The 17148-nt window shown below is 35.5% G+C and overlaps 1 protein-coding gene across 1 annotated transcript in view; it reads right to left on the bottom strand.

Moving 5' to 3' along the window:
• Window positions 1–17148, bottom strand: part of DMD (dystrophin) — a 4487195-nt gene that overhangs the window by 1234366 nt on the left and 3235681 nt on the right. Inside the window, exon 52 of the mRNA XM_053707599.1 lies at window positions 4981–5098. Coding sequence (XP_053563574.1) covers window positions 4981–5098 — 118 coding nt within the window. The remainder of the gene's footprint in view (window positions 1–4980; window positions 5099–17148) is intronic.

Here is a 17148-nt window from a genome sequence, read left to right as displayed (position 1 = left end):
TGATATATTCTATATATACACTTTTAGAAATAAGGTAATATTATTAGAAAAAGGTTTTTTAGCCTCCGTGTACCCGTGACGTCATTTCCGGTCGGGGGTGGCTGCCGTTATTCGCAGCTCTATACCTGATATAAACTTTATTACTGATTTATTCTTCTAACTATTACATCTATGTTGGTGAAGTGATATCCTTTGCCTTGATTATATAATTTTTATTGCGATGTTTACCTGTATTTTACAGTGCCGTTTTTTGGGGCATCCTATTGGTTGCTTGACTACCCCGATTCTGAATGAAAAGGAGTCAACTTAGGTTTCAAATTTCATAATCTAAGTACATAAAATCTCTCCCCATAGCTCTCCTCCTACTCACTAATATATGATACACCAATTATTATTATATTTATACTATCCGTTATAAATACAGTAGCAATTTGGCAGAAAATATGTCTTTCTATTGTTTCGATATGATTAATGATTAATATAAAATATATGTATCCTAAAGGGATTATTCCATAAACAATTAGCGTTTTATTTTATTTTATATTTTATTTTATTTTTTATATAATAAATAACCAGCCCCCCAACATAAAAGTAGGTCTTTTAGTAAACATACGTGCAGAGAATCTGAGCAACAAGCTGTGTCCCTGCTACATAATATACAATTGACACATGATTTGTCCCTTTACATATAACTGACAAGTTTTCAAAACTCCCAATTAGTTTAAGAATCGATTCCTCCAACAACACATATATATATATAGCTCTACCATTAAATATTATAACTAAATTTCCTTTTATTCAGATCCTAGCTCTATGATGCAAATCAATATATACTTAATATAGTTGTCAGAAGATAAGATATCTCGGTATACCTTTATAACGGAAAATATTTGAGAAACATCATATTCACATACTTTAAAAAAATTGGAGTTCAGGTTTAGTTTTAAGAAAAAAGGGATATTAAAAGCACCAAAACAGTGATAACATAAGCAAGATAAGCTCCCCAACTCCACTGTGTATTAAACATACTAATGAACTAGAGAATATATATCCCCAAATATATAAGAATTAAGGAATTCCCACCCTCGGTTATGCCCCATCACCAGTGTAGCTACCAGTGACGTCATAGCCAATGGGATAGTCAAGAATTCGGAACTCCCAGAAAACAACCAATAGGATGCCCCAAAAAACGACACTGTAAAATACAGGTAAACATCGCAGTAAAAATTATATAATCAAGGCAAAGGATATCACTTCACCAACATAGATGTAACAGTTAGAAGAATAAATCAGTAATAAAGTTTATATCAGGTATAGAGCTGCGAATAACGGCAGCCACCCCCGACCGGAAATGACGTCACGGGTACACGGAGGCTAAAAAACCTTTTTCTAATAATATTACCTTATTTCTAAAAGTGTATATATAGAATATATCACTACCATATAGGGCTCTACCAAATGAGAGACTATATAACGAAATATTTACATTTTAACAAAATAACGAAACCGGAAGTAATATGAACATCTACATCCGGTCACTCACAGGTAATAGCTATAAAAGGCCATTAACAAGTACAAGTAATCAGTCTTGATAAAGGCCTAGAGAGGCCGAAACGCGTAGACCTTGTACTGGTAAGTCTGATTCTATTGGAGCACCCTTTTGTTAATTTATTACACATTGTACCTATTTCCTTTTTCCACAGGTACCCATTGTTACTTTTTTATTTTTGCATTTTTATCGTTTTTTTATCGTCTTGTTTTCGTATTCTCCACCATGATTGGCTCTCCTATCTTGCGAGTGAATCCCCTGTTCTAAAGACACTAGAACACTATCTGATTTCAGGAAGTTTCATCACTTTGAAGTTTATTGTGTGTGTATCATTTGTGTTTTTTTTATTGCACCTAACGCAGTATCCACTGTCATTTGGTTTTTCTCCACCCACTATTTTTCATGAATTGGATTATTATTTTTTAAGTTTTTTTGACACACTGCTCTGGACATATTTTGGAATATTTACATTTGTGTTTTGATCACAGCACTTACTCATCTAGGACATATTTTTTGGGACACAGATTTTTTTCCACTAGTATCCACAGTCTTGGGACACATATTATTCCTATAGCAACTGTTTTTCGGACATCACTTGTAGTCTGATCACAGTAGATTTCTACTCAAGGTTCAAATTTAAAGATCTTTTTCAACGCTTGGCATTGATGTAAACGTATCAATTTGATTATTTGATTTTATTGTATAAACATATTTTATTGTATACTTTGTAATTAGTCTTGGATCCATAGACTAGGAGGTTTTATTGTTTTTATTATTATTGTTATTTTCCTTGTATAGCATTAAACCCTGTATATTTTCTACACCTAGCCTCCGTGTGTTGGCGCCTGGTTACCCCATTTTTTACATTTGCTTACCACTGGTGATAGCTAGGTATCACCATTTCCCGGGCCCACAGGTGTTAGTTGGCGCTCAAGTAGACAACCCTCTCTACACTGATAGAATCCTATCAGCCAATCGGAATTCGAGGGACGCCATCTTGGATGACGTCATTTAAAGGAACCTTCATTCGTCGTTAGTCGTCGGGAAGAAGAGGATGCTCCGCGTTGGATGTCTTGAAGATGGACCCGCTCCGCACCAGATGGATGAAGATAGAAGATGCCGCTTGGATGAAGACTTCTGCTGGATGGAGGACCTCTTCTGCCCCGATCAGATGAAGACTTCTGCCGGTCTGTATGTCCTCTTCTGGCCCATCCGTGCCCGGCTGGGTGAACACGGCTCAAGGTAGGGTGATCTTCAATGGGGTAGTGTTAGGTTTTTTAAGGGGGGATCGGGTGGGTTTTAGAGTAGGGGTGTGTGGGTGGTGGGTTGTAATGCTGGGGGGGTCTTGTATTTTTTTTACAAGTAAAAGAGCTGATTACTTTCGGGCAATTCCCCGCAAAAAGCCCTTTTAAGGGCTGGTAAAAGAGCTGATTACTTTTGTAATTTAGTATAGGGTAGGAAATTTTATTATTTTGGGGGTCTTTTTAATTTTATTAGGGGGCTTAGATTAGGTGTAATTAGATTAAAATTCTTGTAATATTTTTTTATTTTTTGTTATTTAGTGTTTTTTTTGTTGTAATATAGTTTAGTTTATTTAATTGTATTTTAGTTTAGATCATTGTAGGTAATTTATTTAATTTATTGATAGTGTAGTGTTAGGTGTATTTGTAATTTAGGTTAGGATTTATTTTACAGGTAATTTTGTAATTATTTTAACTAGGTAGCTATTAAATAGTTATTAACTATTTAATAGCTATTTTACCTAGTTAAAATTAATACAAAGTTGCCTGTAAAATAAATATAAATCCTAAAATAGCTACAATGTAATTATTAATTATATTGTAGCTATTTTAGGGTTTATTTTATAGGTAAGTATTTAGTTTTAAATAGGAATAATTTATTTAATTATAGTAAATTTATTTAGATTTATTAAAATAATATTTAACTTAGGGGGGTGTTAGGGTTAGGGTTAGACTTTGGTTTAGGGGTTAATAACTTTATTATAGTAGCGGCGACATTGGGGACGGCAGATTAGGGGTTAATAATTGTAGGTAGGTGGCGGCGATGTTAGGGAGGGCAGATTAGTGGTTAATAAATTTTATTATAGTGTTTGAGAGGCAGGAGTGCGGCGGTTTAGGGGTTAATATATTTATTATAGTGGTGGCGCAGTCCGGTCGGCAGATTAGGGGTTAATAAGTGTAGGTAGGTGGCGGCGACATTGGGGGGGCAGATTAGGGGTTAATAAATATAATCTAGGTGTCTGCGATGTTAGGGGCAGCAGATTAGGGGTTCATAGGGATAATGTAGGTGGCGGCGGTGTCCGGAGCGGCAGATTAGGGGTTAATAATATAAAGCAGGTGGCGACGATGTCGGGGGCGGCAGATTAGGGTTTAATAAGTGTAAGATTAGGGGTGTTTAGATTCGGGGTTCATGTTAGGGTGTTAGGTGTAGACTTAGAAAGTGTTTCCCCATAGGAAACAATGGGGCTGCGTTAGGAGCTGAACGCTGCTTTTTTGCAGGTGTTAGGTTTTTTTTCAGCCAGCTCAGCCCCATTATATCCTATGGGGAAATCGTGCACAAGCACGTTTTTCCAGCTTACCGCTACCGTAAGCAACGCTGGTATTGAGGTTAGAAGTGGAGCTAAATTTCGCTCAACGCTCACTTTTCTGAGGCTAACACAGCCATTCAGAAAACTCGTAATACCAGCGCTGGCTTAAGGGAGCGCTAGAAAAAAAGGAGCATTAGCCCCGCAGGTTTTTACCGACAAAACTCGTAATCTAGGCGTTTATTTGTAGAAACAGGAATGAAAGCTTTTGAGCTGGCCTATTTTTGGTTCAGAACCCTGGATTTGGCTTGCTGATTGGTGGCTACATTCAGCCATCCAATTAGCAAGGTCAACCCAGGTTCTGAACCTAAAATGGGCCGGCTGCAAAGCCTTTATTGATAATAGGAGTAAATTAGAAAGTTGCTTAAAATTGCATGCTGTGTCTGAATCATAACAGAAAAAAAATGGGTTTACTATCCCTTTAACCATTCTCATGTTTGCTGATATAATCTGTGTTTCCTCTGCTTGCTCAGCTATTATAGACTTCCACTTTTGGATCTAACCCATTCCCCCTTATAGGGGTATTGAAATCCTTCTGCGACCCTGTTAGAACTCTTTTATGCACCTATATATAATAAAGGAAATACATGTTTATAAGAGTTTCTGAAACTAGCTAGTACCATGCATTAGTGTATTAGAGTACTAATATCCTGAGCTATTCATATTTTGATTTGCTGATTTTCGATCACAGTTTTGCATATGTAACACTTCAATAATGTGCTGACATTTCTACTTCTTCGTATGATTCCACACTCATACTGAAAGAAATATATCTAACATATTACAAGAACATTGTTATGTTAGAAAAACAATAAAATGCACTTACTGCGGTCTGTAATTACGGCCCTGGCCTCTGGATTGCTTGTCTTGTTTTTCAGATTCTGCGCTGCTGTTACAAGCTCTTCTAGATGGGGTCTCCTTTGCTCTAAATCCTGCAGTGTTACCTATTCATAAAATTACAAAATAAAAAATATAGATAATTAACTTTCAGTTTAACATATAATTATATTTAAAAAAAATTGATATGCACATTTTCCAAGTTGAAAAAAAAATGCAAGCATGTAAGTTATGTGTATTAGTGTGTATATATATATATATATATATATATATATATATATATATATATATACACTGTATATATACATACATATATACATACATATATATATATATATATATATATATATATATATACAGGTGAAACTCGAAAAATTTGAATATCGTACAAAAGTTAATTTATTTCACTAATGCAAATTAAAAGGTGAAACTAATATATGAGATAGATTTATTACATGCAAAGCAAGATAGTTCAAGCCGTGATTTGTCATAATTGTGCTGATTATGGTTTACAGCTCATGAAAACCCCAAATCCACAATCTCAGAAAATTAGAATATTGTGAAAAGGTGCAATATTCTAGGCTCAAAGTGTCCCACTCTAATTAGCTAATTAAGCCATAACACCTGCAAAGGGTTCCTGAGCCTTAAAATGGTCTCTCAGTCTGGTTCAGTAGGAATCACAATCATGGGAAAGACTGCTGACCTGACAGTTGTGCAGAAAACCATCATTGACATCCTCCATAAGGAGGGAAAGCCTCAAAAGCTAATTGCAAAAGAAGTTTGATGTTCCCAAAGTGCTGTATCAAAGCAGATTAATATAAAGTTATGTGGAAGGGAAAAGTGTGGAAGAAAAAGGTGCACAAGCAGCAGGGATAACCGCAGCCTTGAGAGAATTGTCAGGAAAAGGCCATTCAAAAGTGTTGGGGACTTTCACAAGGAGTGGACTGAGGCTGGAGTCAGTGCATCAAGAGCCACCACACGCAGACGGATCCTGGACATGGGCTTCAAATGTCGTATTCCTCTTGTCAAGCCACTCCTGAACAACAAACAACATCAGAAGCGTCTTACCTGGGCTAAAGAAAAACAGACCTGGTCTGTTGCTCAGTGGTCCAAAGTCCTCTTTTCTGATGAGAGTAAATTTTGCATCTCATTTGGAAAGCAGGGACCAAGAGTATGGAGGAAGAATGGAGAGGCATACACTGCAAGATGCTTGAAGTCCGGTGTGAAGTTTCCACAGTCTGTGTTGATTTGGGCAGCCATGTCATCTGCTGGTGTTGGTCCACTGTGCTTCATTAAGTCCAGGGTCAACGCAGCTGTCTACCAGGAGATTTTGGAGCACTTCATGCTTCCTTCCTCAGACGATCTTCTATGGGGATGCTGACTTCATTTTCCAGCAGGACTTGACACACTGCCAAAAGCACCAAAACCTGGTTCAATGACTGTGGGATTACTGTGCTTGATTGGCCAGCAAACTTGCCTGACCTAAACCCCATAGAGAATCTATGGGGCATTACCAAGAGAAAGATGATAGACATGAGACCGAACAATGCAGAAGAGCTGAAGGCCGCTATTGAAGCATCATGGTCTTCCATAACACCTCAGTAGTGCCACAGGCTGATAGCTTCCATGCCACGCCGCAATTGCTGCAAAAGGGGCCCAAACCAAGTACTGAGTACATACAGTATGCATGCTTATACTTTTCAGAGGTCCGATATTGTTCTATGTACAATCCTTGTTTTATTGATTGCATGTAATATTCTAATTTTCTGAGATTGTGGATTTGGGGTTTCATAAGCTGTAAGCCATAATCATCACAATTGTGACAAATCACGGCTTGAACTATCTTACTTTGCATGTAATGAGTCTATCTCATATATTAGTTTCACCTTTTAAGCTGCATTAGTGAAATAAATGAACTTTTGCACAATATTCTAGTTTTTCGAGTTGCAGTTATACTTACTATGGGTTAGAGAATCATCTCTAGTGTCTCTATGACTTTGCCTAGCTTTTATATATAGCATAAATAAAAAGAAAAATGTTTTTGTTCTGCTGTAAGTTGTAGCAGTAGCACAAACTAGTACTTTAACTTTATTTCAGTTTAAGCTTCTGTTCAGCAGCTCCTCTGCTGTCTTTATTGGGTGAATGAATATTTGGTAAAGGGATATGAAGCCCCAAATTTTTCTTTCACGATTCAGATAGAACATCCAATTTTAAATAACTTTCCAATTTACTTCTATTGTCTAATATGTTTAATCCTCTTGCATCCTTTGTTGAAAAGCATACCTAAGTTGCAGATTGGTTGCTACACATATATGTCTCTTGTGATTGACTTACTAATGTGTTCACCTAGCTCCCAGGAGTGCATTGCTGCTTCGTCAATAAAGGATACCATGAGAATAAAGCAAATTGATAATAAAAATTAACTAAAGTTGTTTACAAATTTATGCTCTTTCTGAATCATGAAAGAAAAAAAATGTGTGTTTCATGTCCTTTTAGAGTAATACAGAATCAACATATATAGGTTATTATTATTATTGTTATTAATATTATTATCATATTATATTATCATTCATTTGTAGAGCACCAACAGATACCAAACCACTATAAACATAGGTATAATATAGAAAAGTAGCTTTTAAGAGGCACCAGATGAATGGTTAGAGGGCTCTACTAAGAGTTGACAACTGTTGCAGATCACTTTTTAAGTTGGGGATTTACAGGACTGCTAGGCTCCTAAGCTTACATGCTATGGGGTGCAAGAGGCTGACAAAATGAGGAGAGGAAGTAGGTTATGAAGTTTATGTTAGTGTATAGTATATGCATCACTGAACAGAAGAGTCTTAAATAAAGGTTTGAAAACTAGTGGAGAGTCTTTAATAGCAAGACAGAGAGTTCCCCAAGATTGGTGCCAATCTGGAAAAAGTCCTGTTGATGGGAATGTGAGGAGACAACAAGATAGGAGGATAGAAGATGGTCATAGGCAGAGCAAATGGGGATGGGTGGGAGAGTATCTAGAGAAGAGGACAGAAATATAGAAAGAAGCAGTGTTATTTAGGGTCTTGAATGTTAGGACAGGATTTTGTGTTTTAATCCAGAGGGCAGGAAAAAAACAGTGAAGGAATTGGCAGAGAGGTGCAGCAGATGAGGATTGACATAGAAGGAAAATCAGCATGGCAGAGGCATTTATTACAGTTTTATCTATTTGTAAAGTTGGATGTAAAACATTATGGTTCTCATTTATGAAGCTGTGCAAGCAGCTTTTTGGTCTTTGCTTTTTAATGTGTCCACAACCTCAAAAATTGCAGAAGTCAGACAACTTGGACTCATTCATTTAGGATAACTGACAAGTGTTTGCTCTCAAACAATTGGCTGTGCAATAGCAGGGGTGGGTTTGTACAATCTAATGCTGGTGTCATCTTAAATTCCAGCAGCCAATGCTGTCCAGAGACCCCAAATACACATGGACAGGTTCTCTGTCTCAGAACATTTTCCAAACACAGTATGATGAATGGGAGGTTGATAAATAAAACCATTACTGAAATAGGGGGTATCAGTGTGATGAGCTGATCTCAAAAGCAAGTACATTAATAAAATAAAAAGCAAAATCAATTTACTATGTCATGCTTATACAATTATGTTTAATATGATACTATTTGTCCATCTTCTTTTGTAAAATGTTTTTACATATTATAAATTCTAAGTGTCAATAACTAAACACAAACATTTTTGCTATAGTTTAGATTTTTTGCAATTCCAACTATTTTTATGTTCTATAATGCCCTTGGACATTGCTCAATCCTTTCACAAAAAATATAGAGCTTTATATTCAGTATTCTATCCTTTCAGCCATAAAAAAAGATGATCTTTAAGTTAAACAAACAATGAAATAAAACAAAATGTTCTGTGTGAAAGTAACAGCTTTAATGCACCAATATTTCTGCTCAAGATAGATGAACAGAGTACAGCTGACAGCACAGTGAAAACAAAAGATGATTGAGAAAACCAAACCACCCAATATTAAGTTTCTGAAACTATTCTCAAGTTGGCGAGAAACTAAAAAGCGTATTTTGCAGGTTCAAAGAAATGAACATCTTGAAAATGAAATGGAATCATTGCATAACCCATAGTGGCTTTTACAGAAAATAAATGAAGGGTGCATATGCAATATTTATGTGCTGCATATGAAACATATTATATATATATTATGGCATAAAAAGATACAGTAAAATACTATTAGTTCTTCAGTTACATTTACCTATTGATACACATATGCTACAAAGTATACAAAACATTTTCTGATATTAAAATTAACCAGAGATCAGATCTATGGTTCATTTTCTAAAACTGACCCAAATGCCCCCAAAATAAATGGTCTTTTAGTTTTTAATTGAAAATATAAAGGTATCTATTTTTTCATTAAAAACTACTGCACTTGGCAGTTTTTAGGGGGTAAAAGTGGTGGATGTGGGGTGTTTGGAAAAAAAACCTCAGCACTGACAGCATTTATATTGTGGTCTATGGGAGCTGTGTGTTCCCTGTAAATATATATTTATTGTATATGCTTATATACATATATATTTATATGTTAATATGTGTATATACAGCATTTATAAGCAAATACATATAGTGTATATATTTACATTTGCTGCCCATCACTGCATGACTTACCCGCTTTGCTGCACTAGTTCTCATGCTGTGTCCTATTGGAGCCTATAAAACCACATTCTCATGAGCACAATGCATCCATGCAATGTGAATGCGACCATTTGTTTGCGCTGGTATTACTTAATTGAGTGCAAAATATCGCTTGTAATCTGGCCCTCTATCTATAGCAGATTGTAACCCCACATAATACCATTGTTTCAAACAATTTTTAGTATTTGATATGAGTTGTTAAGCCAGTTATAGGCACCTGTAAGGTCACAAATAAACACAATGGGGCCTTCTTATCAAGCTGTCAACTGTGCTGCATTCGCCGGCACCAATAGGCTCGCCTGACATCGCCTAACTTCGCTGCCATGGACCTGAATACGCTCTCCATATTTAACAAAAAAGCTGACAAAAAGCCATGCACCAAGTACGGGGCGATGAGCAGCAGACTGTTGTCATCGATCGGTCATCGATCTCGCTGCTATTCAGCATTTTCACAGCTTTATTTGTATACTGTCACTCAACACCATCACTATACTAAAATGTTTAACCCCTATCCTGCTGCTCCCGGAGCCCACCGCAACTCTAATAAACTTATTAAACCCTATTCCTCCGCTCCAGGACCCCACCGCAACTAAATACAGTTATTAACCCCTAAACCGCCGCTTCCGGAGCCCACCACCACTCTAATAAACTTATTAACCCCTATTCCTCCACTCCCGGAGCCCACCGCCACCCACATTATACTTATTAACCCCTTATCTGCCGCCCCCTACACCGCCGCCACCTACATAAAGTTATTAAGCCCCATCCTGCCGCTCCCGGAGCCCACCACAACTGAATAAATTTATTAACCCCAAAACTGCCAGCCCCCCACATCGCCATAAACTAAATTAACCTATTAACCCCTAAACCTAACAACCCGCTAACTTTATATTAAATATTAACCCATTCCTATCTTATAATAAATTTCAACTTACCTTTAGATTTAAATTAAACTATATTAAACTAATTAATTAACCTATTCTAATTATTATAATAAAATTACATTAAACTATATTAAATTAATAATTAACCTACCCTAACTATTATAATAAAATTACATTAAACTATATTAAAAGAAAAATTAATCTAACCTAACTTTTATACTAAAATTAAAATAAACTACAAATTAAATTAACTATATTATATATTTAAACACCTAACCCTACTCAAATAAATTAAATCTAAACTAAAAAATTACAAAGTTACAAAAAACTAACTAAGTTACAAAAAATAACAAACACTAAGGTACAAAAAAATAAACTCTAAGTTACAAAAAATAAAAAAGAAATTATCAAAGCTTTAAACTAGGGTTCCACCAATACCATTTTTTTATGACTGAGTACAAGTACCCATACTTGTTTTCAAATACTCGCCGATACCAATTACCGATACTTTTTTTAATGTCATGTGACAGTTTACCAGGCACAATACAGACTAATTATTTAAGATTCCGTCTTATAATTATAAAGGACTGTAATTCAAAAGACATTATGAAATAATAAAAAAGTTCACTGAACATTTTTATAAATAAAATATATTACAATAAAATATTACATTTAAAGGGGTGATACAATTGGGTTGTAGGACTGTTATATAACATCAATCTGACATTTGTATGGAGGTTCAACTCTAGGTTGAACAGTCTTTCACTTTCCACACTACTGCATGGTGCAGAAAGATATTTTTGGGCCATTTTAGCCAAGTACTCATGCAAATACTTGGTATCGGTACCGATACCGATACTAGTATCGGTATTGGTGCATCCCTACTTTAAACTAATTACACCTAATCTAAGGGCCCTATGAAAATAAAAAAGCCCCCCAAAATAAAAAAAACCCTAGCCTACAATAAACTACAAATAGCCCTTAAAAGGGCTATAGGCAATAGGATTGAGCTTGCATTCTATTGGCTGATTGGATCAGCCAATAGGATGAAAGCTCAATCCTATTGGCTGATTTCAACAGCCAATAGGATTTTCTCAACCTTAATTCCAATTGGCTGATAGAATTCTATCAGCCAATCAGAATCTAAGGGATGCCATCTTGGATGACGTCATTTAAAGGAACCTTCATTCGTCAGTAGTCGTCGTCAGAAGAGGATGCTCCGCATCGGATGTCTTGAAGATGGAGCCGCTCCACGCCAGATGGATGAAGATAGAAGATGCCGTCTGGGTGAAGACTTCTGCGGGCTTGGATGAAGACTTCGGCCACTTCGTTGAGGACTTCTTCCGGCTTTTTGGAGGATGGATGTCGGATCTTCAAAACTTTTATTTGGGGGGGTTGGTTGTGTGGGTGGTGGGTTTTACTGTTGGGTGGTATTTGTAATTTTTTTACAGGTAAAATAGCTGATTACTTTGGGGCAATGCCCCTCAAAAGGCCCTTTTAAGGGCTATTTGTAGTTTATTGTAGGCTAGGGTTTTTTTTATTTTGTGTGGGCTTTTTTATTTTCATAGGACCCTTAGATTAGGTGTAATTAGTTTAAAGCTTTGATAATTTATTTTTTATAACTTAGTGTTTATTTTTTTTGTGTAACCTAGTGTTTGTTATTTTTTGTAACTTAGTTTTTTGTAACTTTGTAATTTTTTTGTGTAGATTTAAATTATTTGAGTAGGGTTAGGTGTTTAAATATATAATATATTTAATTTAATTTGTAGTTTAATGTAATTTTAGTATAACAGTTAGGGTAGATTAATTATTAATTTAATATAGTTTATTGTAATTTTAGTATAACAGTTAGGGTAGATTAAATTAATTAGTTTAATATAGTTTAATATAGTTTTAGTATAACAGTTAGGGTAGATTAATTATTAGTTTAATATAGTGTAATGTAATTTTATTAAAATAGCTAGAATAGGTTAATTAATTATCTAATATAGTTTAATTTAAATCTAAAGTTAAGTTTAAATTTATTATAAGATAAGGATGGGTTAATATTTAATGTAAGGTTAGCGGGTTGTTAGGTTTAGGGGTTAATAGGTTTAGTAAGTAGTAGTTATGTGGGAGGCCAGGGGTTTAGGGGTTAAAAACTTTATTTAGTTGTGGTGGGCTCCGGGAGCGGCGGGATAGGAGTTAATAACTTTATGTAGTTGGCTGCGGTGTCGGGAGCGGCAGATTAGGGGTTAATAATTTATTTAGGTGGTGTCGGGGCAGCAGATTAGGGGTTAATAAGTGTAATGTAGGTGGCGGCGGTGTAGGGGCGGCAGATTAGGGGTGTTTAGACTCGGGGAACATGTTAGGGTGTTAGGTGTAAACATAACTTTTATTATACCATAGGAATCAATGGGATATCGGGCAGCAGTGAACATAAGCTTTCGCTGCTTTCAGACTCCCATTGATTCCTATGGCATCTGCCGCCTCCAGGGCGGCGGATTGAAAACCAGGTACGCTGGGCCAGAATAGTGGCGAGTGTACCTGGTAGTTATTTGATAAGTAGCAAAAGTAGTCAGATAGTGCTGAATTTGCATTCAGAACATCTGTAGTGATGTAAGCATCGATCTGTGTTGGACGGAGACCGGCGGATCGTATGTTACATCACAAAATTCTACTTTTGCCAGACTGTAGCCTTTGATAAATAAGGTGAATCAAGCTCTCCACAATTATGCTGTGGAATTCCAGCGTATTTGCGGTTGACGGCTTAATAAATAGGGGCCATTGTCTAATTGTTTATTGCATTTGTAGATATGTCTTGTTTGTTTGAATGTTTTAAAAAGGATTTCCTTTTTTTTATCATTATTAATAGCATAATTATTCTGATTGAATTAATTGTATTATAATGAAATTATAAATATAACATGATGCTGTAGTATCTAGAAGTGACTACAACTATGTCATCTGTGCTACGGAGATAATTACATCCCCTGAAATCTACTTCCACTGAGATAGAATAGCTTGCTTTTAGCTTTAGCCTCATAAATCATGTTACCTTATTGAGTGACAATACAGTTAGAACATATCAACCTATTCAAGAAGAAAAGCAAAACAAGGGCACTGCTATGATTTAAGAGCTCATAGACAGAATTAATAACACCATATAACAAAAAATTACAACCAAAATAAGTCTGAAGGAGCATGATCAGTGTAGCAGAGATACCTTTAGGCTAAACTTTTACGTTATAAAAAGGTCTCCTGAGGACAAAAAAAAAAAAAGACGAGCTACATATTTTTGAACAACTGTTTTGCAAAAGTAAAGACAATTTGTATTTAATGTTTATTTATATCACCATCAATTATTATTTTTTTAAAAAATAGGCAACATTAGTTAAAATGGTAATTACACATTTTTAAAGTTTTAGGATTGTCAATATATTCCAGCACATGAACATCAAAGCTGCATAAGAAGAATTGCCTAATTTCTACTCTTCCTCTTTTTCTTGCATATTTCTGCCCTAGTTTCCTTATGAAAAAATCTTGGACCTACCAAAACCTGCCCAGGAATCCCCAAACCTCTGAAAAGAGTTTTCCATCCTTGCCCCAAATATCCCCACCCACACAGACCACCTGCTTGTTCCTGCACCGTCCTATTCCAGTATTCATCAAAAGCAGGAAGCGTATAATTTTTTCAACATTACCACAGGGTCTTCCAACATTACCACAGGGTCTCTCTTCCTCTTTATATCGCTTTAACATCTTCCCTAAGCCTTCCTAGTTATACTATTTTTCCAACACGATATGTTGACCACTCTAATGACTTTGTATTCTCCCATCTCTGAACTCATTCTCAATAATCCATCTCTCATTATCTTTGTTAGTTGACAATCACTTTATATGCATCAACTCTATACTCTCCTAACACCAAACCATTCCTCCTTACACATCATCAGAAACAATCATGCTATAGGCAATCAGCAATTATCAAGGATTTTTGTAATCTCTTCTATCCACTGTCTCCAACCACTTCTCCCTCATAATTGCTATTTCTTACTATAACCGCGTACTAGGCTCAGACCCTCCACACATAACTGCATTTGCTACCTTACAACCTTCAATATGAGCTAAGCTCCAGCCTTGGCAATTCAAACTTTTTCCTTGAGCCATGAGGGAATAACACACTTCTTCCCATTACATATTCAAGCAAACATAATCCCTAAAATCTCTTTTTAGTTTGTGCCAGTGATATGCAGCCAGTATAATATACAGTGGTACATATGCATATGTGTCTTTAAATGGTCAACTTCAAAAGCACTTAACTAGAAAGAGGATTAATAAGCAAAACATGAGTGGAGAGTAGTGTAGGTATTTTGTGTAATAAAACAGAGTATGTGTTTTCTACAGTAAAAATCAAAAGGGGCATTGTTTAATTTTCTTCAGGAAATTAAATTGTAAGTCTCTGAGAGCCACATGCAGTTATTTCCCTTTCAAACCAGTTTCGCATTCAATGACTTTGCTGGTCATTTCACAAATTAAAATGAACACAATTATAGAACATAGTTGCTCACAACCTGCTGCAATAATTCTTCATTAGCCTCCTTCTAGTTCAAGCACCACCCTCTTTTACCTGTGACAGAGCATGGATTCTGCTTTCATGTCTCCTGTCATCTTAAAAAATGTCTGCCTTATCCAGCTCTATTAGAACGTATTGCTTCCTTCTATACCACCTAATCTCTTTTCTAAACTATAGTTTTAATATTTCTTTTTTTCAGCTGGTACATTCTATTCTAATTCAATAATGCACTGATGACTCAAATAAAAATATATATATATATATTTCTTTACCAAGCCTTCTTCAAACCAATGCCCCTTCTTAATTGTGTCTCAATTACTGTAAATGGAAGCACTTTTCCACGGCATTTAACAAAACAGCACTCACTGCTATTAAAGAACTATTTATTCTTTTAAATCTTACTACTGTTTTTACTGCTTTAGGCCATTCTACATTTTGTAAAATGTATCCTCCTTTCACCTTTGTAACAACCCCAATGTGGTATGAATCATATCTCTCTGACACCCACACTGTTCCCTTTTACTTCATCACCTTAAAGGGACATGAAATAAAAAAAAATATCTTTCATGATTCAGATAGAGCATGTGATTTTAACAACTTTCCAATTTACTTCTATTATCTAAATTGGTTTGTTGTCCTGTTATCCATTAATGAAAAGCATACTTAGGTAGGCTCAATTGCTGCTGATTGGTAGCTGCACATGTATGCCTCATGTTATTGGCTCACCGTTGCATTCAGCTAGCTCCCAATAGTGCTTTGATGCTCCTTTAACAAAGGATATCAATAGATTGAAGCAAATTAGATAATACAAGTAACTTGGAAAACTGTTTAAAATCACATACTTTATCCGAATCATGAAAGAAAATGTTTGGGTTTCATGTCCCTTTAAGTTCAGTATTAGACCTCCTGGTTATACATCCTGACATTGAAAATTAGCTTAATTAGGTTCCAATACCATATCTATTATGTTGAACCAAAATGTATATATCTTCTTCCAACCTGCCAACCTTCTCTAAAGAGCATGACTTGCTGGCTCTCCTAGCTTTTTACTTTAGCCCTCACAATCGTTATCTCTTCAAATCCTGCCACGTGTACATTCAGAACTTTGTTAAAATTTGGTTATTTAATGATAAGCACAAAACATTATTTTTATACACTCATAATTGGACTAGCTTTTAACAGACCATTCCCATTCTAATTTATTTATAATGCTTCTACAAGACAAGACCTCATCAGTCATTTATCCTCTGCTGTTCCCCTCTGCCAATTACTACCCTGGTTTCGACTGTCCTCTATAATGAACTTCAAAAAAATAAAATCAACCTCATAGATTTGGAATTGCTTTTTGCAATGCTTCTGTTCCACAACTGAGCAGCAAGATCCTGCATACCACCCTCATGGCCAAAATGTAGACACCTTCTTCTCTTTCCTTACCCACTGCCATATGCACCGTTCTGTAGTTTTGTTTTCTAACTATTATTACTCCGTCTCCCTTCTGTAAAAATCTAATAAATTAATGTCTTATTCATAAGGAATCTGAAACTAGGAACATTACATTCTTGTTGCGAAAAAAAAAGAAAAGAAAACACAAGCACCCAACTTTCCAGTTTTAGCAAATAAGTGTTGAATTAATATATTTCAGCAAAAAATATCTAGTTATTTTTATAGCACATTATTTTTGTAGATAAGGCAGAGTTCTAATGGTTATGAATCACTGAAAAACACAGATCTTCTTTGAGTGAGTCTTAGCTATTTCTAGAAATGTATATTCTACGCACCATTACCCCTGCAAAAGCCAGGGAGATGTTTAGATATAATATCATTTTATTCATGATTGAATTTATACTCAGGGTATGCTAGTGTAAATATGCACTTTTTCATTTTAGAACTGCATGGCAGTTTTTATATTATAGGTAAACCTTTGATAACTTATTTATTGGAGACTGTCTTAAAAAATTCAATTATTACTAAAAATTTGCATCTCATAGAATTTAATAATAATAAGTTACCTGAATCAAAAAAT

The sequence above is a fragment of the Bombina bombina genome, chromosome 3 (genome assembly GCF_027579735.1).
Source record: "Bombina bombina isolate aBomBom1 chromosome 3, aBomBom1.pri, whole genome shotgun sequence".
Taxonomy (NCBI): domain Eukaryota; kingdom Metazoa; phylum Chordata; class Amphibia; order Anura; family Bombinatoridae; genus Bombina; species Bombina bombina.
This window is presented reverse-complemented; position numbering and strand designations above follow the sequence as displayed.